At 47.5% G+C, this 26,851-nt stretch overlaps 1 protein-coding gene across 5 annotated transcripts in view; it reads left to right on the top strand.

Annotated features, from left to right (window-relative positions):
• Positions 1–26,851, top strand: part of RIBC2 (RIB43A domain with coiled-coils 2) — a 64,022-nt gene that overhangs the window by 36,641 nt on the left and 530 nt on the right. For all 5 annotated transcript variants that reach the window (XM_053254879.1, XM_053254878.1, XM_053254880.1 and 2 more), the window contains 2 exons: positions 15,766–15,993; positions 21,235–21,401. In XM_053254879.1, coding sequence (XP_053110854.1) covers positions 15,766–15,993; positions 21,235–21,401 — 395 coding nt within the window. The remainder of the gene's footprint in view (positions 1–15,765; positions 15,994–21,234; positions 21,402–26,851) is intronic.

Below are 26,851 nucleotides of genomic sequence, written 5' to 3'. Positions count from 1 at the left end.
GATTGGGGCATATTGGGGCAGAAAGTGGGGCCTGGGGCAGAATAGTGGGGTGGGGTGGTAGTGCCTAATGGGTGGAGGCTACCACCCCAATTTCAGGGGGTTTGGACAAAGGGGTGATTTTTTGAGAATTTTTGAAGTTTTAGTGACTTTGGGGCAGTTTGGGGGCAGAAAGTGGATCTGCCCCAAAAGAGTGGGGTGGGGTGGTAGTGCCTCATGGGTGGAGGCTACCACCCCAATTTCAGGGGGATTGGGCAGAGGGCTGATTTTTTGAGAATTTTTGAAGTTTGGGTGTCTTTGGGGCAGATTGGGGGCAGAAAGTGGATCTGCCCCAAAGGAGTGGGGTGGGCTGGTAGATAGTGTCTAATGGGTGGAGGCTACCACCCATGCCCAATTTAAGAGTGATTGGGCAGGGGGTGAATTTTGGTGAATTTATTTTTATGAGGTTTGTCTTCATAAGGTGAAGTGTGCTAAATTGATTACTTCCTCGTATTATTCATAGTAAAGGAAAGTGTGAAAAAGTGAAAGTGGGGTCATGAGAGGTATCATAGCAAATGAGATTTTTTTCAATTAAACAGCTCTCATGACACCACTTTCACTTTTTCACACTTTCCTTTACTATGAATAATATGAGGAAGTAATCAAGTACAGTGAGACAGGCAGAGCGCAGAGCTGGGGGGTTTCAATGCATGGATGAGACGTTGGTGCTGGGAGGAGGGGTTTAGATTTGTTTGGCACTGGGACACATTTTGGGGCAAGCAAGGCCTGTACAAAAGGGACGGGCTGCACTTGAACCAAGATGGAACCAGACTGCTGGCGCTTAAAATCAAAAAGGTTGCAGAACAGCTTTTAAAATGACACCTGGGGAACAGCCGATGAAAGCTGGGCAGTATCCCGTTTGGCAAAAGCCATCCTTTAAAGTGTGAGGCTGCAAAGAATTCAAATAAAACAGAAGGGGACGGAGCAGAACCGCATAAAGAGCAGACGGGAGCCTGTGCCAGCAGGTCAAAGAGTCAAAAGAATAGCATACATCAGGGGAGAGATTCAGTGTATAGGTGCTTGTATGCCAATGCCAGAAGCCTCCGAGCCAAGATGGGTGAGCGGGAGTGCTTGGTTGCTAATGCAGAAAGTGGGCATAACAGAAACATGGTGGAACAGTGAGAACCGATGGGACACTGTTATCCCTGGGTATAAACTCTATAGAAAGGACAGGGAGGGGCACCTTGGAGGAGGGGTAGCACTGTATGTTAAAGAAGGGATAGAATCTAACAAGCTAGAAAACCTAAGTGGACTGGAGTCCTCCACAGAAACCCTGTGGGTGACTATACAAGGCCGGAAAGGAATCGTGCTACTGGGGGCGTGCTATAGCCCTCCGGATCAAAATGCCGACAGTGACTGGGAGTTGCAGGAGGAAATGAGGGAGGCGTCAAGGAGAGGCAGGGCTGTAATTATGGGTGATTTCAACTACCTACACATAGACTGGGTAAATTCACATTCAAGTCAGGACAAAGAGGTCAGATTTCTAGATACGCTAAATGACTGTGCCCTAGAACAGTTGGTCATGGAACCGACCAGAGAGAAGGTGACCTTGGATCTAATTCTGAGTGACACCCAGGACCTGGTGCATGATGTCAGTGTCATCGACCCTTTAGGGAACAGTGACCACAGTGCCATCAAATTCAGCATACATGCGGGGAGAGAATCACCAAGGATGTCTAACACAGATATTTTGAATTTCAGAAGAGGAAACTTCTCCAAAATGAGTAGTATGGTGAAAAGAAAGCTGAGGGGGGAAATCAGGAGAGTCACTTCGCTCCAGAATGCATGGAGTTTACTCAAAACCACAATACTAGAAGCCCAGTCAGCTTGTATACCCAAAAGGAGGAAAGGTACCACTAAGTCCAGGAGGATGCCAGCATGGCTAACGGGTACCATCAAAGAAGCCATAAAAGGGAAGAAGACTTCCTTCCGAAATTGGAAGGCCTGTCCAGACAAAGAGAACAGAAAGGAACACAAACTCTGGCAAAAGAAATGCAAGGTGACAATAAGGGAGGCAAAAAGAGAGAGTTCGAGGAACATTTAGCCAAAAGTATCAAGGGGAATAACAAAAACTTCTTTAAATACATCAGAAGCAGGAAACCTGCCAGGGAGGCGGTTGGGCCATTAGACAATGAGGGAGTGAAAGGGATTATTAAGGAGGATATGGAGGTTGCAGAGAAACTGAATGAGTTCTTTGCATCTGTCTTCATGGCAGAGGATACTGAGCATATACCTGTTCTTGAACCAGGCTTTTTAGGGATGGAGACTAGAGAGCTGAGTCAGATTGAAGTGACAAGGGATGATGTTCTAAACTGTCTGGAAAAACTGAAAGCTAACAAATCACCAGGGCCGGATGGCATCCATCCAAGAGTCCTCAAAGAACTCAAATGTGAAATTGCCGACCTCCTTGCTAAAATATTTAACTTATCCCTGAAATCGGGCTCTGTACCAGAGGACTGGAGAGTAGCAAATGTAACACCAATTTTCAAAAAGGGATCCAGGGGCAATCCGGGAAATTACAGGCCGGTTAGCCTAACGTCCGTTCTGGGCAAATTGATGGAAAGCATCTTCAAGGATAAAATTATAAAGCACCTAGAAGAACAGGCCCTGCTGGGAGTGAGCCAGCATGTCTTCCACAAAGGTAAATCTTGCCTCACCAACCTTTTGGACTTCTTTGAGAGTGTCAACGAGTGTGTGGATCAAGCTGATCCAGTTGACATAGTCTACCTGGACTTCCAAAAAGCTTTTGACAGAGTTCCTCATCAAAGACTCCTAAGGAAACTTAGTGGTCATGGGATAAGGGGACAAGTACATGTGTGGATTGCTAACTGGTTGAAAGACAGGAAACAGAGGGTAGGTATAAATGGAGAGTTTTTACAATGGAGGGTAATAAGAAGTGGGGTCCCCCAGGGATCTGTACTGGGACCGGTGCTTTTTAATTTATTCATAAATGATCTAGAAGCAGGGGTAAGCAGTGATGTGGCCAAATTTGCAGGTGATACCAAACTCTTCCGGGTAGTGAAATGGATTGTGAGCAGCTCCAACGGGTTGTGAGCAGCTCCAAAAGGATCTCTCCAAACTGAGGGAGTGGGCGACAAAATGGCGAATGCGATTCAATGTTAGCAAGTGTAAAGTGATGCACATTGGGACAAAAAACCCCAACTTCAAGTATACGCTGATGGGATCTGAGCTGTCGGTGACGGACCAGGTGAGGGATCTTGGGGTTGTGGTTGACAGCTCGTTGAAAGTGTCGACTCAATGTGCGGCAGCTGTGAAAAAGGCAAATTCCATGCTAGGGATCATTAGAAAGGGGATTGAAAATAAAACGTCTAACATTATAATGCCCTTATACAAAAACTATGGTGCGACCACACTTGGAGTACTGCGTACAATTCTGGTCACCACATCTTAAAAAGGACATTGTTGAACTGGAGAAGGTACAGAAGAGGACAACCAAGATGATCAGGGGCCTAGAGCACCTTTCTTATGAGGCAAGACTACAACACCTGGGGCTTTTTAGTTTAGAAAAAAGACGACTGCGGGGAGACATGATAGAGGTCTATAAAATCATGCATGGCATGTAGAAAGTGGAGAGAGAGAGATTCTTTTCCCTCTCACACAACACTAGAACCAGGGGTCACTCCATGAAATTGATTGCCAGGAGGTCTAGGACCAGCAAACGAAGTACTTTTTCACACAACCCGTGATCCACTTGTGGAACTCTCTGCCACAGGATGTGGTGACAGCCAACAACCTGGATTGCTTTAAGAGGGGTTTGGATGACTTCATGGAGGAGAGGTCTATCAATGGCTACTAGTCAGAGGACTGTGGGCCACCTCCAGCCTCAAGGGCAGGGTGCCTCTGAGTACCAGTCGCAGGGGAGTAATGGCAGGAGAGAGGGCATGCCCCTTTCAACTCCTGTCTGTGGCTTCCAGCGGCATCTGGTGGGCCACTGTGTGAAACAGGATGCTGGACTAGATGGGCCGTGGGCCTGATCCAGCAGGGCTGTTCTTATGTTCTAGCTTGCGGGTGAGGTCAAGCTCTCTCCCCCTCCTTGCAAGCAGAGTCGTAACTAGGTAAAATGGTGCCTAGGGCAAGCACTGAAATTGCACCACCACCACCACCCCGGCCCCATCCAAACATCTGACATGCATCTTTCAGAAAGCTATTCAAGACAAGGAGATTAGAATTCTTAATATGCACCTATACATGTTAATGGACTGTCACAGCTTAGAGACAGGTGACTGTTTTTAAGCCATGAGATAGAAACTGACAGAATAGCAATCTTGAGAATTTTTTCAAGTTCACATCTTGTTCATTTAGTGGTATTGATTTTGTATTGTTGATGCTTAGTACCACTCCCCTATATTATATTATTATTATTATTATTATTATTATTATTATTATTATTATTATTTTATTTTATTTTATTATTATTTGATGAGCATAGGCACAGGGCACTAAAATTAGACTGGTATAGATTATTAATAAGAGCGAGAGAAGCTCTTTCTGCAGTCTACATTTACATTCTGATGTTTAAGTTAAGCAAATCAATCCATTCTCCAGCTTGCAATGGAGAAGATCATTTTTTTCAAAATTCTAACAAAAACAAAGCCCCTACTTATACAGAATTAGACATGCTTAATATAAATTATACTAATTTCAAAGATTACTCAAGGCATTTCTTTTTGCTTCTTTATTTAAGTTAAGCTAAAAAGAACAGCATAAAAACAAAAATAAGGGGGGATCACACATGAAGAGTCAATTATGATGGGCTCCTTGGAAGAGCAGGATATAAATGTTTTTTTTTAAAAAAAAGATAGAATTAAAAATATGGAACATTAGCTGATATTAATATGTACTTTCAAGTAGTATTTCTCACATATTTTCTACAGCACATTGCTGGTAACCATACATGCAAATCAATGATATTTTGTTTATGTTCATAATTGATTCTAATACACTTCATATCAAGCTTTCAAAGAACCCAACAGGCAGCATATATTTCCCAAAAGAAACAGAATTAAATTATGCCTGATACAGAATGTGAGGAACATGCATTAATTTTTTAAATCATCACTGGTGCTGCATTATTTAGATGATGAAACATGATGTACAGCCCACAGAAGGGAAAATAAGTCTTATTATAGCAATACTTGAGATCTCCTCTCCTACAAACAACCCTGCTAACTTGCACAGTGAAGTCTTTATTCTTGTGATTTATTTATTTTATTTATTGTTGAATTTCTATACTGCCTTTCATTAAAAACAACCCCAAGGCAGTTTACAAAAGTTAAAAACATACAATAAAAATGACAATTAAAATATTAAGCTAAAAATATAAAACACATCTAATTTAAAAACTATAAAATACAAGCATAAAAAGACATAGACACAAGAATAAAAACACATAGAAGCAGCATAGAAATGGTCATGTAAAAGCCTGGATGGAGTCTGAGAAGCAAATGGCCACTGGGAGAGCATTCCAAAGTCTGGGGGCAACAACAGAGAAGGCCCTGTCCCGAGTGCATGACGGATGAGCCTCCTTCATTGTAGGCACCCGGAGCAGAGCCCCCTCAGATGACCTTGTCAAGTGGGCAGCAACCCTTGGGAGCAGGCGGTTCCTCAGATACCCCAGGCCCAAACCATTAAGGGTTTTAAAGGTCAAAACCAGCGCCTTGAATTGGACCCGGAAACGCACTGGCAGCCAGTGCAGCTCTTTCAGGATGGGTATGATGTGTTCCCACCGGGCAGCTCTGGACAAAACCCTAGCTGCCGAATTTTGCACTAGCTGCAGTTTCCTGATATTCTTCAAGGGCAGCCCCACGTAGAGCACGTTACAGTAATCCAGCCGTGACGTGACTAAGGCATAGTTAACCGTGGCCAGATCTGCCTTCTTGAGAAAGGGATGCAGCTGGCGCATTAGCCGAAGCCGTGCAAAAGCACCCCTGGCCAATGCCTCCACCTGAGCTTCCAAAAGCAGAGCCGGGTCCAGAAGTACCCCCAAGCTGCGTACTTGCTCCTTCAACTGGGATGCAGCTGGGAGTGCATCCAGAACCGGTAAAATCTCCTCATCCCTATTGGCTCTCCTACTGACCAACAGTACCTCCGTCTTGTCCGGATTCAATTTCAGTTTATTAGCCCACATCCAACCCATAACGGCCTCCAGCCCCCGGTTCAGGACATCCACCACCTCCCTAGGATCAGATGACGAGGAGAGATAGAGCTGAGTGTCATCCAGATATTGCTGACAACTCAGTCCAAGTCTCCAGATGACCTCTCCCAGCGGTTTCATGTAGATGTTAAACAGCATGGGGCACAAGACCGAACCCTGCGGGTCCCCACAGGCCAGAGGCCACGGAGCTGAGCAGTAGTTCCCCAGCACCACCCTATGGACCCTCCCCCAAGAAAGGACCGGAACCACTGCAACGCAGTACCTCCGATTCCCATACTTGAGAGGCAACCCAGAAGGATACCATGGTTGATGGTATCGAAAGCCACCGAGAGGTCCAGCAGAACCAACAGGGACGCACTCCCCCTGTCTAGTTCCCGGCGTAGGTCATCCACTAGAGCAACCAAGGCAATCTCAGTCCCATACCCAGGGCAGAAGCCAGATTGAAAAGGGTCTAGATAATCCGTGATAAAGAATTTTGTGGCAAAATTCTTCTTAAGTAAGGATTGTGGTAAATTATTAGGTGAATAAGTCAGTCTACAAAAGGGCTGCCAATTCCCTGCAGCCATTTATTTTTAAAATTTACAGAGCAAACCTTAGGTTTACCTAATAATTTAACCTCAATTATTTACCTAATAATTTACCACAATCTTTACTTAAGAAGAAAAAACACCAACAAAAAGGCTGCCTGACACCTTTTCAAGATGGCAAGGTGTTTCAAAGTAAGGGAAGTGTGTTGCTTTAATTGCATACATTATGGGCACACCTCAGGAGGAGAACTGGAATGGGTTCAAAGAGGGAAAGAAAAGGGCCACTTTTAATCCAAGCAGGTTTTCTTAAGCAAAGCTGATCCAGAAGCCAGTGAGATACCCAGAAGACGAAGTGTGATCCCTACCCTGCTTCCACAATTATGAAACACAGGCTTCAGCTCTCTGGCTCTGCAGCAGCACATGAGTCTGCAGCCGAGAGAAGGAGAAGATCCTCTCTCTTGCCTCCTGCTGCGCCCGCTGCGTACCTCTAGAAGCCCCCCCCTGACAAACAGCTGGAGAGGGCGAGAGGCTTTCCCTATAGGCGCGTGGCATGTGGGGGGAGGAGGTCACCACCGGGTCCGTTGCCACCCCTCTCCTGCTCGGAGAAGCTGCTCGTTTTTCTGTCTCAGGGCACTAAAGCCGAGAGAAGAAGATCCTTATTCTCCTCCTGCTGCGCCTGCCGCGCGTGCCTCTAAAAGCCCCCCCCCCGACCAACAGCTGGAGAGGGTGAGAGGCTTTCCCTATAGGTGTGCAGTGTGGGGGGGGAGGTCACCGCCGCCCCCTGCCCCCCCCGCATGGAGAAGCTGCTCATTGTTTCTCTGTCTCAGGGAGACAGAGAAACAACGAGCAGTTTCTCCAAGCAGGCGGGGAGCGGGGGCTTAAGGTGCTGGCTGGCGCCGGGCTGCCATTTTCATTGGGGGAGGAGCGGAGGGAGGGCCACGTGCAGCGGCATCTCCCAGCCTAACACTTGGCTGGAGCCGAGATAGAGAAAGGTACATTGGTACTCACCGTGAAGGTGTCTTCTGGCTGGTGTAGAAGAGGTCACCCAAGCTTGGGATTACATCCCCCCCACATGCTCCAAAAGGCAGGAAGTAGTCATACTTGAAGATCCTTAACCCAGTGCATGTGGGCGGATCTCCTCAGTGCTTAAAACAGCTCAAGCTACGGAATGAAAACCACAGAACACAACAGAGAATATACAACAATATACAAACAATAATGCAGAGAAAGACAGAAAAACTGTCCCCCTACAACCAGATCATCAGTTCCAGCCTAACACAACCCGGGCGGGCCTTGGGTGACCTCTTCTACACCAGCCAGAAGACACCTTCACAGTGAGTACCAATGTACCTTTCTCGGCTGGTGTAGGAGGTCACCCAAGCTTGGGACATACCACAGCACCAACCACGGGAGGGAAAATACCCAAGCTGGAGCTACTGACCCGGAAGGACCTGTTGCAGGATCCTCCGACCAAATGCTGCTCTGGCAGCTTCATGTTCATCCAACTTGTAATGCCTTGAAAATGTAAAAGGCGACGACCAAGTAGCCGCCTTGCAAATCTCTTCATGGGACACCGGTGAAGATAACACAGTGGAAGTGGCTGCCGATGTAGTTGAGTGCGCCGTAATCTGACCAGGCACCGAAAGTTTCTGGGCTTCATACAACATCGTAATGCATGAATGAACCCATCGAGCAATAATGGCTGAAGAGACCTTGCATCCCATCTTAGAAGCCTTAAAGGCCACAAAAAGAGCATCTGACTTACGAAAAGCCTGCGTCCGGTTGCACTCCTTCTCTGCAGGGTGACGAGCATCCGGACAAAAAGAAGGTAATTAAATGACCACCTCACGATGAAACTGAGACTTTACCTTAGGGATAAACGAAGGATCCGGGATAAGTCTCACAGAGTCCTTAGAGAAATTACACAAATTACTCTGAACTGACAGAGCCTGCGATTCAGAAACCCTCCTGGCTGATGTTACAGCTACTAAAAAGGCCACCTTCCAGGACAGCATCTGCAATGATACAGATCAAAGTGGTTCAAATGGCGGAAACTGCAGACCCCACAACACAATATGCAAATCCCATGACGGAAAACGATGGCAGACCAGAGGAGACAACAAAGCTGCCCCCCTCAAGAACTTGCGTAGAAGAGGGTGCCACGCCTGAACAAACGCTGATGCAGAAACAACATCTGGATCAAGCACGCCGCCTGGTGTTTAAGCGTGTTGGGTTTCAGACCAAGCGCAAGGCCATCCTGAAGAAAACCTAGTAATCCCCTCGACCTGCACTTGTCCAGCTGCAGGGAGAACTTTGCTGTCCAGCGCAGAAAACTACGCCAAGTCGATTGGTAAATCTTGTTGGCTGAACACTTTCTAGATGCAAGGATGATAAATCGGACCTTGACACAGCCGAACTGGATGGTCTGGCAAACTGAGTGGATGACCTACGGTCAAGTCGACGATCTCGGAAAACCAAGGCCCTCGGGGCCAAAAAGACGCAATCAATATCAGGGATGCCCGGAAACCCCGCAGCTTCCTGAGGCAACGGGAGAGCAGCGGCACTGGAGGAAATGCATTCAGCAGACACGGAGGCCATGGCACCGATAGCGTATCCGTCTCTTCTGCCCCCAACATCAGGAAACGTGAGTAAAACCTCTGAATCTTGGCATTCTGAGGATATGCAAACAAGTCTATCTGGGGACACCCCAGCTGCTCTGTCAGCCACCTAAATACTTGAGGGTGCAGGCCCCATTCTGCCGGCTGGATCTCCTGCCGTCTTAGCTAATCTGCCCGAACATTGGAAATTCTGTACACATTAAGATATTCCTTCCCTTCACCAAGGGCGTGAAGGCTCTTAGGGCCAGAAAGACAGCCCACAGCTCGAGCCAGTTTATGCTATGGAGCAACTCTTCCACCGACCAAAGCCCCTGGGCAGAACTGTTCCAACAGTGAGCCCCCCAGCCCGATAGACTGGTGTCCGTCGTGACCATCACTCTCTCGGGTTCTATGAACAGCTTGCCCTTGTCTAGGTTCCCTGGGCCGTCCGACGAATCGACTCGCGAAGAGACACCTAGAGAGGAATGTTCTTGTCATGTTAGAGGGCAATCCTGTGCTGGTAAGGGAGGAAACCCCACTGTAACTGGCGTAGATGAAAACCTCGCCCAAGGCACCGAGTCCATAGCCGCCACCATGAGACCCAACAAACTTGCTAGATTGAGAAGGCTGGCCCACAGTCTCGAAGCAATCACACGAGCCAGTGACGTTAAGACCTCCATCCGATCCTGTGGCAGCAACTGTTTGCCTACTGAGGTGTCCATTACCATGCCCAAATGACGAAGGCTCTGTGTGGGCATCAGGTGACTCTTGCCCACATTTATCAGAAACCCATGCGCACGTAACACAGACATTGTTCTGGACAGAGCCGACTGAACTGCCCCTTCTTGAGCAAGTTGTCGAGGTAACAATACAGGTGGACTCCCCCAGTGCATAAAGTGGCCACTAGCAGACTAGAACCTTCATAAAAACTCGGGTGGCTGATGAGAGACCAAAAGGAAGGGCTCTGTACTGATAATGCCTCCCCATGTAGCAGAAGTGGAGTATATGTCGACTGCGTGGATGAATGGGGATGTGTAAATACGCCTCCTGGAGATCTATTGAAGTCATGTAGTCCCCCATCTGCAATGCCTCTGAGATGGTACAAAGGGTTTCCATCCTGAACCTCCTTTTTATCACAAAACGGTTGACTGGGCGTAGGTTGAGAACTGCCCTGGCCGATCCGTCCTTTTTTGGCACCGTAAAAATCACAGAATAGATGCCCTTGCCTCTCTGAAGAGGTGGGACGTCCTCTATGGCCCCTATAGCCACCAGATACTGAATGGCCATGGACAACCCCTTGTGCTTTTCCGGTTTCCCAGATCTAGGGGTAAGGAGGAATCTGTTTCCTGGGGGGCTGGCCAGCTCCACTTCGTACCCGTGTAGGCTAATGGAAAGAACCCACCTGTCGATGGATTCTTTCCAAACAGGCCAAATGGCAGACCCCCACTTTGCCTGAGTGGGAGTCAGGACTGCTGCTTGGGGGCCCCGCTGCTGGTTTCCGAGAGACTGATGGTTCTGCTGAGTGAACCCTTGCCTGCCTTGGCCTCTGGATCTGTTCCACTGCGATCGAAAAGGCCTAAAAGGCTCCCTCTGACAAACTGAGGTCTAAACGCCCTGAAGGTTTGCATCGGTCTATGATTAAAACTCTTGTCCTTCTTCCTAGGAGCTGATGGCAGAGCCCTGCGGTTATCCTTAGTTTCAATGAGGACCTCTTTCAGGGCCTCATTCCCAATTAGCTTTCCCCCCAGCATAGGGAACAGCGGCTAATTTAGCCCTAGACGTATTATCAACTTCCAAAATTTTAGCCATATGTTGCGTCTTGCCAGGACACCTGCACTGACCGCACGTGCCGAGAACTGAACACTGTCCAGAGTAGCATCCGCTGAAAAGGCAGCCGCCCTCTGCAGACGAAGTAGCTTATGCCACATCTTAGACTGATTAGTGGGAGGGTCATTGGGTAACTCGCCAATCCACAAGACCGATGCTCTAGACACCAAGGAAACAGTGGTGTCAGCTCTGATGGCCACTGCTCAAGCCTCGTGGGCCCTGCGCAGTGCAGATTCTGCTTTTCTGTTTTCTGGCTCCTTAGAAGAGGAGTCCCCATCCTTGGGTACCACTGTGCTACTAAGTAGGGCCCCGAAGTGAGCAACCGTAAGTGGCACCTTCAGCAAGTCCAGAGTCTCCTCCTCAAAGTTGTACAATTTGCTAGCCAATGTCAACATACGCTTGGGGAGTCGCAATAGCTGCCCATTCCTCCTTGATGGTCTTAGTAAAGCCCTCAGGTATCACTGATTTAATCTGCGGTACCTTAGCCTTAGGCAGCACCAAGGAGCCCTTGGACACAGGAGAGATCTGTTCCTCTGTAACTGGCTACAGATCAAGCGCAGCAATAGCCTGGTTAATTAGTGGCTGAAAATCCACCATAAGAGAGAGCCTCTGACTGTGTAAGTTTGCAGCAGAGTCCTCAATCATCTCCCCCTCTTCCGAGGAGGAGGGCCCCTTGTCTGGGTTGCCCAGCAATGTCTCTGACCCACTGACCCTGGGTCACAATAGATCTGGGGAGTCCTCTCCAGACTCATCTGAAGACCTCCCCCTATACAAGGGCACAGAGTCCTGGCGTATAGCCACCCTGGGCTGCTTAGCGGGCACCGTCTCCTCCTGAGAGTCTGAGGGCGACACATGGATCACAGCCTGCCTTGCAATGCCTTGCAGGCTTCCGCGCTTTAAGCGCCGCTGCCAGTGAGACCTGAACGGCCTCCTGAATCCAGCCCTTTGCAGTGGCAGCATGAGGGGGGACCCCCACATTCCCTGTAGGAGTAGGCCCTGAGGGAGGGGCCACATAGGGGGCATCTGCACTCACCTCCTCCCCCCCGAGCAAGTCCCGATCTTACCGGAGGGAGCTGTTCATGGCCTTCTGGGTGCTCCGACGCCCCATCCACGGGCTCAGCACCGCCTGCCTCATCATCCTGCACGTCTTCCCCGTCTGATTCCGACAGGCTCTGGGGCGGCCACTCCTGCTGACGTTCCTTTCAGCGTGGCCCCAATACTCGCTGAGGCAGTCCTCCTCCTGCACGCCCAACTGCTAGGGAAAGGAGTTGGGGGGGGGGCGAGGCCAAACATCACAGGCTTACCTTGCTCGCGCTGCCAGGCGAAAGCTCTCTCACCAACGGGGCCTCCTTGTAGGGAAGCCTCCGATTCTGGTGCCACCACTTGTGTCCTGCTTCGGTGGATTGCTGGTGGCATGAATTGCGCCCAGTCTCCTCACCGGTATCTGGCCACCAACGGGGCCTCCTTGTCAGGAAGCCTCCGATTCTGGTGCCGCCACCTGCGTCCTGCTTCGGTGGATTGCTGGTGGCATGGATTGCGCCCAGTCTCCTCACCGGTATCTGGCCACCAACGGGGCCTCCTTGTAGGGAAGCCTCCGATTCTGGTGCCGCCACCTGCGTCCTGCTTCGGTGGATTGCTGGTGGCATGAATTGCGCCCAGTCTCCTCACCGGTATCTGGCAACGGAGAGGACCGCTGTGGCCTACAGGCGCCAGCAAGGTCATCTGATACATCTGCCATTTTCCTTACAGGATTTGCGCAGTCCCGAGTTTTTGGCGGGAACAGGTGCTGATGGGCGGATCTCTCCCTAATAGCCAGGAGTCCGAAGGTCTTTTTAGCGGACATCGGCCAAAAGGTCGGCAAGAGGTGAGGAGAGGTAATGAATAACAGAAAGGACAGTAGAAGAACAGATATGATTTTTTTTTTTAATTTTAAAAAAAATTTTTTTTCTTTTTTCTTTAGTAACTAGAGAGAACTAATAGTAGTAGAATACCAGGTGAAGAATAGATTGGAAATAGTCAAAAACAATAGGAATATAAGCAGAAGAAAAGAAGAGGCCTAGTTAACTAGGCCAAAGCCAGCGAGCTGTAATGCGAGCCTTCTGGAGCAAAGGCAGGAAGTAGAACTGAGGAGATCCGCCCACATGCACTGGGTTAAGGATCTTCAAGTATGACTACTTCCTGCCTTTTGGAGCATGTGGGGGGGATGTAATCCCAAGCTTGGGTGACCTCCTACACCAGCCGAGAACGAAGAAGGGGACAGAACCCTCGCTTGCTCGAGGTGTCTTTTGCCAGCAGCTGGCGGCAGGTGCAACAACACAGACTAAAAGGGCAGGAGGCAGCAGGCTTTGCCGCGCAGGGTGGCCCCCGGTCCCGCCGCCTCTCTTCCAAACAGTTCAGAACGGTTGTGGCGGTGTGGGGACGTGGAGGAGGAGGAGACCACCCAGCTGCAGCCGCCCCCGCCAGGCCGCCACACACACCCCCGGCCAAGACACCCCCCCGGCCCTGAGCCAGCTCAAAAGTAGCAGCTGCAGCACGACAACACTCCCCACTATTTCCCTCAACAACCCTCCCCCCTCAGACACCCCCTGGCCCCCCTGAGCCCCACGAACGAAGCCAGCAAAGTAAGCAAGCATGCGCCCGCACCCCAAATGTTTTTTCTCAACCCCTCCCCCGTCCCCGGGTAAAATAAAGACTTTTTTTTTGAAAAAATAATAATAAACACACACCTTGGATGCTGTATAAACACACTTTATTGAAGTGCTCTTCTTTAAATGGTCAAAAACAGCAGGCCTGTTGTAGCCTCCCTCTATCCTCTCTCCTCCACAGCGGCCTGAACAGCCTTCCCTTCCTTGAATTGAAAGAGGAGCAAAGCCAGCAACAAACAGACGCTCTCGCCCCAGCACGTCTCTCGGATGCATGCAGTGCACGAGGTGTGACGCAATAGCAGCTTGGTCACATGCTCCGGCAGCATAAGATCTCACGCGAGTGGGGGAGGGAGTGCCAGACCGGAGCTCCATCCAATGGCAGCACAGCATGCACAGTGCCTGGAGCCAAGCGCTCCCCCGTGGGCTGTGCTCCCCCGATTCCCAAAATGGTTGGATTTTGGACGGGGGGGCAGGGCAGGTGGTCAGTGCCACTTTTGCGTCCCCTCTGAGGTGGCGTCTAGGGTACGTGCCTTGCCTGCCACCCCCTCGTTATGCCTCTGCTTGCAAGTGTGTGCTGGTCCCATCCATATGTGGGGATCTGTTAAAAGTGAGGGGTGGTTTGGGGATGCTGTCCATTGGACTTCCTGTGAGCTGTGCGTGGGTGTGCATGCCTGTGCTCATTGTTGGCATTCACTCCTGTGGGCCAGGGCATGTGTGGTGTGGAGTTGGTATTGTGTGTATAGATGTTGTCTGGAGCATGGGCCTAGGCTGGGGAGGTGTGGACAGAGTGCACATGCATCACCTGTGCTGCCAGCTGGGGCCTATATTGGTGTCCCTTTAAAAGGAGTTGGTGAAGTTGTGGAGGCAGGTGTAGGTGGATGTGTCAGGTGTGGATGGTGTGGCGTGTTGTCAGGCAGAGTGCTATTCTGGCTGCATGGCCATGGAGTGTGGGTGGGAAGCCAGAGCAACAGTGAGTGTGTTCCACTCTGGGTGAAGGCATCTGTGGGCAGCATGCAGGTAAGGGCTCAGTACATACAGATATCTGGGATGGGTGTGTGTTCTCATGATCAGTAGATCCTAGGCAGGACATCCAGGCAGATGACTAGCTCAGATCTCATCCTAGATCAAATATCCAGGTTAACCTAGCTGGGATTCCTGTCACATGTGAGTTCACATGATCACAATAATGTCGGTCAACCTTATTTAACCAGTATTAACATGGTCGTGTGAAGACAACCTGCATCTAGTTCAATTTTTTAAACGGCACATGAAAATCCATATTTTAACATTCTTACCCCCAAATTCAGCCTCCAGTTCCTCCCTCCTTTCCCACATTTCCTGCATATGTTTGTGAAGCCGTAGGCACAGTTGTCTTTACCATTTGTACATTGCTTACTTATTAATCATTTTAGAAACTAATATTAATAAGCAGTTAAAAAGCCTAAATAATTTATTCCTAAAAGTAAAATTACTTGAACTATATTTTAAATTATGCTGATAAATTAAAGTTATTTTAATTTGCAATAACAGAATTATGTTTTTATTATTACTTCTACTAAAATTTAAAACAGTTCTCATTTAAGTAGTTTACTTTCAAGAGCAATTTTTTTAGGTTTCTACCTTTAAAAGAGTCATTATTATGATATACCTATGTAGTGCCTGGTATTTTATATCATAACAAAAGCAAAAAGACAAGTCCTTGCACCCAAGCAACTTTCATTCTAAATTTTGAGGAGAAGAAAATGAAGGTGAAGGAAACAGGAGGAGAATAGGGACAAGTGCAGTTATATGTACTTGCTTCAGTCAGCGATGAAGACGAAGGGGTTGTAGAACAATGTAAAATACTGCATAAAATATCTTAGTTTGGCAAGATAACTATCTCGGTATGTTCTTTGAAGCCTCTGTACAGTTTTACCCACATTATTTTTTTATTTTTTTATTTTTTGACAAATCCTAAGGCTGCCGAATCTGAACAAAAAAGGAAACTAGAAAAGCAGCAAGAATTAGAAGATAACATTGCTGAGATTTCAAATCTGCTTAAAGGAGACCTGCTGTCTGAAAACCCACAGCAAGCTGTCAGCTCCTTTGGATCGGGTCGAGTGATTACTGACCGATGGAAGGGAATGAGCCAAGAGCAACTGAAAGAAATACGTGATATTCAGATGCAACAAGTCCTGGAGAAGCTGGTATACACCTCTATACTGTTACAGAGACAGAGTTGTCTCAGTCTCAGTCTCAGAAGACCCCCCCCCCTATTTTTTAAATAAATGAACACCCCAGCCACCCAATTTGTAACTGTTTTGTACCACTTTTAAAGATCTGCTTATAACAAATGCCAAGCTGACACTTGACTTTGTGCCGCCTGCCATCCCCACCCCATGAGTGCCTTGTGTCATTGATAATGATGTGTCCGGACCAATCCGGAGGCCATTCTAAATGCCTCCGGACATGGGCGGTTCGGGTTCGGGCGGATTGGGGTGAGGGGGTTCCTTTAAGGGCAGGGGAGGGTTTACTTACCCCTCCGGCTCACGTATTTTCTGTTGTAATAGAGGCGGCAGGATACCTTCCTGCCGCCCCTCCCCCCCAGCTTGGCTGCAAAAGGCTTTTAGAAGCCTTTTGCGCGCACACGCACGCACACGCATTTTCTGTAGTAATCGGGGCGGCAGAATACCTTCCTGCCGTTCCTTCCCCCGCTTGGCTGCAAAAGGCTTTTTAGAACCCCACCCCACCCCAGTGCTGGACCGCAGCTCTGCAGTTCTGTGCACACCCTAGTCATTGACAGACTTGCTGCCAGGCAGCACTTTTGTGGGCAGTGGTGCTACCATGTACTGGCTGTCAAACTGAGAGATTTCAAAACTATGAAATTGAGCTTTTTAACATTTTCAGCTTGGATGATTTAAAAACAAACAAACTGACCGGTCAACACTATGAGTGCCTGAAACACCACCAGCAGTATTGCAGAACAGCCCTGTTCCACTGCAACTTAAAATTGCTCAGTCACAGTTAAGAACATAAGAACAGCCCTGCTGTATCAGGCCCATCTAGTCCAGCATCCTGTTTCCCACAGTGGCCTACCAGATGCCACAGAGAAGCCCACAGGCAAGAGCTAAGGGTATGCCCTCTCTCTTGCTGTTGCTCCCCTGCAACTGGCATTTAGAAGCATCTTGCCTCCGAGGCTGGAGGTGGCCTATAGTCACCAGACTAGTAGCCATTGATAGACCCATTCTCCATGAATTTGTCTAAGCCCCTTTTAAAGCCATCCAAGCTAGTGGCCATCATGACATCCTGTGGCAGAGAATTCCATAGATTAATTAAGCACTGTGTTAAAAAGTACTTTTTTTTTGTTGGTCCTAGATTTCCTGGCCTTCAGTTTCATGGGATGATCCTGGTTCTAGTGTTGTGGGGGTGGGGTACCCTAAAGAGTGTAGAGTCATCTGCAAATTTGGCTACTTCTCTACTTATCCCAACTTCTAGATCATTTATGAACTAGTTAAAGAGCACTGGTTCCAGTACAGATCCCCGAAGGGCCCCACTTTTTACTTCCCTCCTTTGTGAAAATTGTTCATTTATTCCTACCCTTCGTTTCCTGTTCTTGCACCAGTTACCAATCCACAATTGAATCTGTCCCCTTATACCATGACTGCTAAGTTTACTTAAGAGCCTTTGGTGGGAACTTTGTCAAAAACTTTTTCGAAGTCTAAGTATACAATGTCAACTTGATCACCTTTATCCACGTGCCTGTTGACACCCTCAAAGAACTCCAAAAGGTTAGTGAGGCACCTTGCCCTTGCAGAAGCCATGCTGGTTCTGTTTCAGCAAGGCCTGTTCTTCTATACGTTTAGCAATTTTGTCCTTAAATATGCTTTCCATCAACTTACCCAGCACAGATGTTAAGGTAACTGGCCTGTAGTTTCCCAGGTCCCTTTTTGAAAATTGGAGTTACACTAGCTACTGTCTCTGGTACAGAGCTTGATCATAGGGACAAGTTACATATTTTTGCTAGGAGATCAGCAATTTCACATTTGAACTCTTGGGTGGATGCCATCTGGCCCTGATAATTTTTCCCCCCAAGAGAATTTAGAACATCCTCCCCTGTCACATCAAATTGATCCAGTTCTTCAGCCTTCAAGCTGAGAAGCTCTGTTCTAGAGCAGTATCCTCCGCCGTGAAGACAGATGCAAAGAACACATTCTTATCCTACTTAATAATCTCTTTCATGTGCTCATCATCTAATGATCCAACTGGGGTGTGCACGGAACCGCGGAGTTGCGGTTCGGCACTGGGGTGGGGGGTTCCATTAAGGGCGGGGGGGGGTTACTTACCCCTCCCGCCCTTTCCAGTTTTTGCGCCGTAAGTACCATAAAAAATGCGGGCTGCAGGATCCCTCTCCGCCCGCTTCTATTCTCTTCGATGGCTCCGCGCTCGGGCAGGCGGCAGCTGCCGCCACTGAAGCCCCCTCGAGAAGCCCCCTCGAAGCTCTTTCGGTACCTTAAATCTCGCCCGGACCGAGTCTGACCGCACTCGGGTGGGCGGCAGCGAGATGTCCTTCCGCCCGCCCGCTCCCTTCCCTGCCGTCTGCAAAGTGCAGGAAGCCTTCTGCGCACGTGCGCAGAAGGCTTCCTGCACTTTGCAGACGGCAGGGAAGGGAGCGGGCGGGCGGAAGGACATCTCGCTGCCGCCCACCCGAGTGCGGTCAGACTCGGTCCGGGCGAGATTTAAGGTACCGAAAGAGCTTCGAGGGGGCTTCTCGAGGGGGCTTCAGTGGCGGCAGCTGCCGCCCGCCCGAGCGCGGAGCCATCGAAGAGAATAGAAGCGGGCGGAGAGGGATCCTGCAGCCCGCATTTTTTATGGTACTTACGGTGCAAAAACTGGAAAGGGCGGGAGGGGTAAGTAAAGCCCCCCCCCCGCCCTTAATGGAACCCCCGACACAAACCCTCCCGAACCAAAACCACCCCATGTCTGGACCGGTTCGGAGGCCAGTAGAATGGCCTCCGAATCGGTCTGTGCACACTCCTAGATCCAACCGCCTCCCTGGCAGGTTTTCTGCTTCTGTTATGCCTCTGAGGAGTTTTTGTTATTCTCCTTGATTCTTCTAGCTATATGCTCCTCAAACACTCTTTTTGCATCCCCTATTGTCTCCTTGCATTTATTTTGCCAGAGTTTATGTTCCTTTCTGTTCTCTTCATTTGAGCAGGACTTCCACTTTGTGAATGAAGTCTTCTTCGCTTTTATAGCTTCTAACAAGCTGTACCAGTTAGCCATGCTGGCGTTGTCAGACTATACTTGGTGGAACTTTTCCTCATTCTTGGTATACATTCCAAATGAGCTTCTATTATTGTGGGTTCGAATAAGATCCATGCCTTCTGGAGTGATTTGACCCTCCCAACTTTCCCTTTCAGCTTCCTTTTTACCAGTCTCCTCATTTTTGAGGTTTCTTCTTCTGAAGTCCAACACATCAGTGTTGGACTTCCTTGGCAATGCTCCATTTGCATATAAGCTGAATTGGATCACATTATGGTTACTGTTCCCCAATGGTGTTACAACTCTTGACATCTTGCACCAGGTCCTGGGCACCACTGAGGATTAAGTCCAAGGTCGTGTTCTCTCTGGTTGGTTCTGCGACCAACTGTTCTAAGGCACAGTTATTTAGCATGTCTAGAAATTTGGCCTCATAATACCCACACATGAATTGGCCCAGTCTATGAGAGGGTAATTGAAGACACCCATTATTACAGCTCTGTCTCTCTTTGACACCTCTCTGATTTGCTTCAACCTTGGAGAAGCTGCTGCCAGTCTGAAGACAATACTGAGCTAGCAGGGGCGTATCTAGGGTAGGGCAGGAAGGGCATGTGCCCTGGGTGCCACTCGAAGGGGGGGTGCCATTTTTTAAAATTAATTTTTTTTAATGGCCACTGAAAACAAAATGCTCATGCTCAAATGGCCTCTGTGAGGCCCTAGGCCATGCCAGGCCTCACAGAGGCCATTTGAGCATGCATGGTGGTAATTTTGTTTTCAGCGGCCATTAAAAAAAAAATTTTTTTTAAATGGCCACCGCACATGCTCAAATGGTCCCTGTGAGGTCCTAGAGGCCTGCGGAGGGAAACCTTTGCAGACACCCCCCCCCACACACACACAACCTTTAGGAAGCCCCCCGAAGGAGCTACAGGTAAAAAATTTTTTTTAAAAAAAATTAATATAATATAAGTCACTGTTCACATATTTAGTTTGGCACTATGTACAGGGCTTGTGAATACTGAGCTGAAGCTTATGAGCTAGGATTGTATTCATTTGCTCTTACTTTGCTTCTTGTGATAAGTGAGTTAAATGTGATGTCTTAATAATATGGCTATTAATGGTGAGTTTGTCTTTGAATCAGTGTGAAATCCTTAGTATTAAAGCACACTGGGAGTTTCTTGCTCTCTTTCTCTCATTTTAACTGTCTTTCTGAAATACTAGAATATATTCGAAGCAGTGACACTGTTTACTCTGCATATCCTTTAATTATTTTCAGAGCATCTGGGAAAAGTCAAAATCTCCATTTATTTTTAAAAGTTATATAATAATTATGCTACAATGCATAGTTGAGAATTAGTCAGGCATTTCTGTTTAATTTTCCAAGTACACCTCCAAATAGTATTTGGGTATTTCATGAGCCCCAGCATACTGAAATTTGTAGTTTTCCAGCATTTTTTGTTCTGGCTACATCCACTGCTAAATAGTTTTTGAAATATTAAAAGATTAACAAGCTCGACTTATATTTTTCAGCTGATATTATGGTAAAGTTATCTGAAAGTTGGGTATCGGATGTTTGGACAGGGGGTGCAATTTCAGTGCTTGCCCTAGGCGCTATTTTCCCTAGATACGCCTCTGTGAGCTAGATAGACCAATGGTCTGACTCAGTATATGGCAGCTTCCTATGTTCCTATGTTCTCAGCATTCTGAGGTCACTCTCAGCATTTTGATTCAGAAGGCTATAGCACATCCCTAGTAGCATTCTCTTTCATTCCTCATATTGTTGCCTATAATGATTCTGTGGAGGACTCCAGTCCTCCCAAGTTTTCTAGTTTTTGGAGTTCTAACCCTTCTTTAATATACAGTGCTACTCCACCCCCAGTCTACCCTTCCCTGTCCTTTCTGTAGAGTTTGTATCAAGGAATAACAGTTCCACTGGTTCTCATTATTCCGCTGAGTTTCCATTATGTGCACTTTATCTATGTTTTCATTAGCAACCAAGCACTCCAGCTTGCCCATATTGGTTTCAAGTCTTCTGGCATTGATATCTAAACACCTGTACAGAGTCTCTTACCTGGCATTGGGGTGTGCTATCTCACTGTCATTTGACCTTTTTGACTAGATGTCATGTGTTTCCATCTGCTCTACTCCTGGTTCTACTCTGTCCTCTTCTTTTCTTTTCCTTTTTTTAACAGAGGCTGGAGGAAGAGGAACGTCAAAGAAATGCAGAGTGGGACAGACAGCGTGTTCAGGCTGCCAGGGCAGAATTGCTATATGAACGTCATCAGCAGCGCCAGAATAGAGAGCTTCGGAGAACATTAGATAATCTTAACATGCAGCTCTCCCAGGAACAGAAATCAAGGTAATGTGTGTCAGGGACTTAGTCTGGTGAGTGTCAGGGACTTAGTCAAGCCTCAGCCCATTCTTCAGGCTCTGAAGGATACAGACTGTGATTGGCAGGCAATATGAAGCCTCCAGATTAATCAGGTCTAGTATAAATAAGAACATAGGAAGCTGCCATATACTGAGTCAGACCATTGGTCTATCTAGCTCAGTATTATCTTCACAGACTGGCAGCGGCTTCTCCATGGTTGCAGGCAGGAATCTCTCTCAGCCCTGTCTTGGAGAAGCCATGGAGGGAACTTGAAGCCTTCTGCTCTTCCCAGAGGGGCTGCATCCCCTGAGGGCAATATCTTGCAGTGCTCACACATCAAGTCTCCCATTCAGATGCAACCAGGGCAGACCCTGCTTAGCTATGGGGACAAGTCATGCTTGCTACCACAAGACCAGCTCTCCTCTCCTTGAAGTGGGTGTGTGTGTGCAAGTCAGCCTGGTTCAAGCTGGGCACAACATTTAACTAGCTTGCCAGGTTAAGGGTCGAACTGAATTGGCCTTTGCTGGTTTGGGTTTGAACTGAACCAAGCCTGGTTCAAACTGAACCATTTCAGAGCTCTACAGTTAAGGGGGAATCAGGGATGTGCACAAAACTGGTCTTGCTAGTTTGGTTTGAATTCAAACTGGTCCGGTTCACTTCTGGTTCCACTGAACCAGTTTGGAGCTCTACTGGTAAAAGGGGAATCCAGTAAAGATTCCCCCTTTCCAGTAAAGGGGCAGTGGGGCTCCCCTAAGAGTAAAGAGTAGAGAGAGGAGTTAGTTACTACTTACCAGTCCCATTGGCAGGGGTGGCTCCCCACCACCCCTGCCAGGCTCCCCCAGAGTAGCCAAGGCTGGCGGTGGCCCAGTTTGGGCCTCTGTGCACATGTTGAGGCCATTTTAGTGACTGCTGCCCATGGACGGAGGCTATTTGCATGACCACGCATTACTTTACCATTCAGACCTCAGTGCATGCACGGAGGTCACTGAAATGGCCTCCACATGTGCACAGAGGCCCGAACTGGGCCACCAGCAGCCCTTGCTGTTTTGGGGGAAGCCTGCAGGGGTGAAGGGTGAGCTGCCACCACCTCTAGCTTTAGGGAAGTCCCCCCCCCCCGCCACTGCCCCTTTACTGGAAAAGAGAAATCTTCACCGGATTCCCTTTTACCAGTAGAGCTCGAAACCGGTTTGGTGAAAACTGGGTCCGGTTTGACTGAAAACTGAACTGGGCCGGTTTGATTTCAAACTGAACTGGCAAAAACGGTTTTGTGCACATATAAGAATACTAAGCATTGTATAGCAATTTTAGAGGTTGTAATCCTTATCATAACCCATAAATAAATAAATATTATCCCCCCTTTTACAACTGAGTATTGGAGGCTGAGAGGGAGTGGTTTAAGGCTACCTAGAGAGTTCATGGCAGAGGCAAGATCTGAATGGAGAAGTTCGTGATTTGTAGCTTCAGGACCTTTTAAAGACTGAGACCTGGGAGCAGAATGTTAATTAGAGCCCACCACTACTTTCTTCTCACTGCGTCCTGTGCCAGTGCAATTTTTTTTCTGTTTGAAAAAAATGCTAGATATACATATGATGGCGGTGCAGTCATATTGATCTGGCAGTGCTGGATCTGACATTGGCCATGCTGGGAAATGTCAGATTAGTTACAACACAATTTTCTTGGGTCCTATCGAACTGGAAATGTTGGAATGAAATCTGCTGTCTCAGATTTCTATCTAATCTGATGGAATTAGAGTATTACTTTCCTTTTTAAGTTATCTGGTCTGAATTGTCAGATCTGATGGAATTCAAAAGAGCCGTTTGAAGTCTGTCAGAAGTAAAGCAAACAGTGTTGCCATAGCAATTGCCTTATTTGGAACAGGCTGTGGGGGTGAGTGGGAAGGGAAGAAGAGCTTTGGAGTGACAGATCAAGCTGGCTATTTGCAGTGTATTATGATCTGCATCTTTCTTGCCTTTCAATCACAATGCTTCTAGGGAAGAACATAGATCCTTATATTAATAGCAATAGCACTTAGCAATAGCACTTACATTTATATACCGCTCTATAGCCGGAGCTCTCTAAGCGGTTTACAATGATTTAGCATTTTGTCCCCAACATTTCTGGGTACTCATTTTACCGACCTCGGAAGGATGGAAGGCTGTCAACCTTGAGCCCCTGGTCAGGATCGAACTTGTAACCTTCTGGTTACAGGGCGGCAGTTTTTACCACTGCGCCACCAGGGGCTCATACCTTGCTCAACTGCCAATCTTACCCTTCGGTAGCAATCTCTTCCAAAAAATGCCTTACTTTACCATTCAGATTACTAGTTTTATGCATCTACACTTTAAAAAAATCATCCAAAGTCAATAGATGAACCAGTATGCTTCACTCACTGAAGACTATGGCCATATACTATTACGATGGGAGAATTCAGGATTTTTTGCCCAACCATTCTAGAGTTATAACATAGGGTGCAAAAAAAGGGAGTACTGCAACATTTAAATGAAGGCAAGGAGCAATTTCCTCCAAATAAGGCTTGATGTTCAGAGTGCAGGCTTCAGTTCCTGCATTATGATGATGATGATGATTATTTTCATGAAACACAGCAATTACAGCACTTTTTAAAAGTTTAAAACTTCTTTTAAAATTCATTAAAATTAAGTGAGTCAACTTCTCCCATTTAAAGTCATAAGACATAATATACTAACACCATGACAAGTTTGAGAACTTTCTGCCCAGCCATTTGGGAATTTTTTTTTTTAATGTTTCTTATTGAACCCTATGAAAAATGTGACATAAGTTGGGAATTGTAGTTGAAAATCCAACAATTTGAGTCCTCATTCCTATTCGCCTCTTTTTCAAGTTGGATCATATCTGAAATTTTTTTCTAGAACAGAAAAAGCATTAGGATGGGAAGTCGATTCAATTCTCCTGTCAGCCAAGCTAGGAGAAGGCAATCACTTCATGGACAATATAGTGATTAAATTTGCAGGTCAAACAGGACAACCATTGCCCATTGAAGTCAATGGTCTAGTAAATGGAGTGACTAACATACCACACAGGCAGTCACATACACCCAAGAGAGATGCAGACTCACTGACTCTTGGGTGAACAGCTGGCTACACAGTATGTTAGCCAGTGTGTAGGGAAACCAAAGTACTGAAATAACTCTTGATCCTGGGGTTATATTTTAACTGATTATTTTCACTACCCTGAATGAAAAGGCTCAATCATTTCAAATACAGAACTATACTTTTGTCATACCAGGGAGAAGGTGGCATATCAAGCCAGCACTCTATAAGGGCAAGATAAGCCAAGGGTTAGGGTCAGGAATCAGTCTACCAGCAGAGGCAAGATCAAGGTCTCACAAGCAGTGGACAGAAGCCAGAGATCAATCTATCTGGAGCAGGCAAAAGACAAGGTCAAGCACATAGCAGGTCAGAAGCTAGGCAGCCAAGAGCAGAGCACTTTCACAACAAAGGCCTTATATAGTGCAGACCAGGACTCCAGTCTCAGGATCCTCCCCTCTCTTCCACATTCTGCAGCAGCTTAAAGGGGCCAGGACCTATTTCTCGGGCATAGGCTCCTACGGGTATATGTATGAGTCTTCCTCCTTTAAAGAGATTGATGGTCAAGATCCCGAGGATATGGGCAAGCATGTATCTTGTGGGCATGGTGGAGGCAGTGGCTCAAAAGGGTTTGGGCCCTGGAGTCCATTGGTGTCTAATCTCCTGAGCTCTTGTCTACCCCTGACAAGGGGCAGATAGGGTCGGGTTCATGACAAGTTTGAAGGGGGGGCTCCATTTGTGGGGCCCAGGGCAATCCCCCCCCCCCGAGGCCTGCATGGCTTAGTCAGTTCAGCACTCTGCTAGTCCAGCTCTTGTGTTACGTCATTTCTGCTACACCATAAATGCTAGGAGCCTGCCTTTTGCCTTTACTTGATCAACAGAGTGTAGAATCCAGAGAATTGTAGTACACAGTGACCAGGCAGTAGCTATATTTTCTGCTATATATTCAGTTTGGTGGTTTGCTATAATATGCATTAAAACCAAGCAGGTTGGCTTTTACAGTTGTGTGAAGAACAAAATTACAGACTTCATAACTATTTCCTGTTGTTGTTCTAACCTTCCTTTGGAGTTTCCCAAACTGGGGATGGAGGATTGTCTGCGATGCAACCTCCAGTTTAGAATTTTAACTACAAACTTCAGTTCTGAGCCAGTTCCTGCTATGTCTGAATGCAGCCTCAGAGCAGCACACGGTTCAGGGCCAGGCTTATCATTAGGTAAACTTAGGTGCATAGGGCAACACTTGATAGAGGACTTTTATCAGGCATCTTTCCAACAACTAAGTGCTCATGGTAGCATATTTTTAAAAAACTATATTATAATAAGATTGGAACGAAAAACAGATCAGTTTGTTGCTGAAGCAGCAGGTGTGTTGAAGTACTGTCCTCTAAAAACACAGCTCTAGAAGAGCACTTTGATTTGGCTACTTTGGTACTTCTGCTGCTTACGAATATCAGGGATCAAGGAAAATATGGAGGGCCTGGTGATAAATGGAGTGGAAGAGAAGTGGGAATTGTCTTTGAGACAGTTTTATCCTTTAGGTTTTTAGTGAGGCCTTAAGTTTATATTGATGTTCTTTTATATTTCCACCTACAGTACCAAATACCAGGCCTGGTTTATTCTGCAGTTGCACTATTAAGATTGGTTGTGTTATTAGCTGGTGGAAGTCAACCAAATTATTTTAACCTTTATGGAGGACACAATTAGTGGTCTTTCCCATTAGAATTCATAGAGGAGCATCATCGTGATTCTATATAGCTAAAATATTACCCTGATTTGAAGAGAGAGCATTGTTTTTGGTCCTCCAGTTCCATTCTATTCCCCTTTGGTGCCCCAATCCCATTCTATTTTTTTGCAAGGCAAGCCAGCCGCTCTCCACTCAAATGTGCGGTGCGGCTTGTTTGCCCCAGCTCCCTTCCCGCAAGGAGCACAGAACACCGGGTGAGCGCTTCCCATTGGCTCCCCGGGGGCTCACGGGGTGGGGCTAGGGCGACAAGCGTGGGAGCATGCAAGCGCCTGCTCAGTCCGGCTCTTTAAGGCACTCCCCTCCCATCCCTCAGATATAGGCTGGGCCTTGCTGGTCACCGTTTGGGGCTGGGCAGCAATATTTTGGGTCCACACCCTAATTGGCTGGTGGTGTGCACCTTCTTTTTGCCTGCCCCGGTCTATATCTGTATGCCCGGTAGTCAGCACCATAACTTCTCGGTCACTTTTGGCAGGTACAGTGAGGAGGGAAAGAACAGCTTAAAACAGGTGATGCACCTTAGGTAAGCTTCAAGAAGGAGGAGGGGATCCCTTGAGGCTTGACAGATCCCTGAGCCCTTCTTCCAGGCTCGGACTGGCCCACAGGGCAACAGGGCATATTCACAGTGAGCC

This window comes from Hemicordylus capensis, chromosome 5 (assembly GCF_027244095.1).
Source record: "Hemicordylus capensis ecotype Gifberg chromosome 5, rHemCap1.1.pri, whole genome shotgun sequence".
NCBI classification, from domain to species: Eukaryota; Metazoa; Chordata; class Lepidosauria; order Squamata; family Cordylidae; genus Hemicordylus; species Hemicordylus capensis.
Note: the sequence above shows the minus strand (reverse complement) of the source record. Positions and strands in the feature narration are given on the sequence as shown.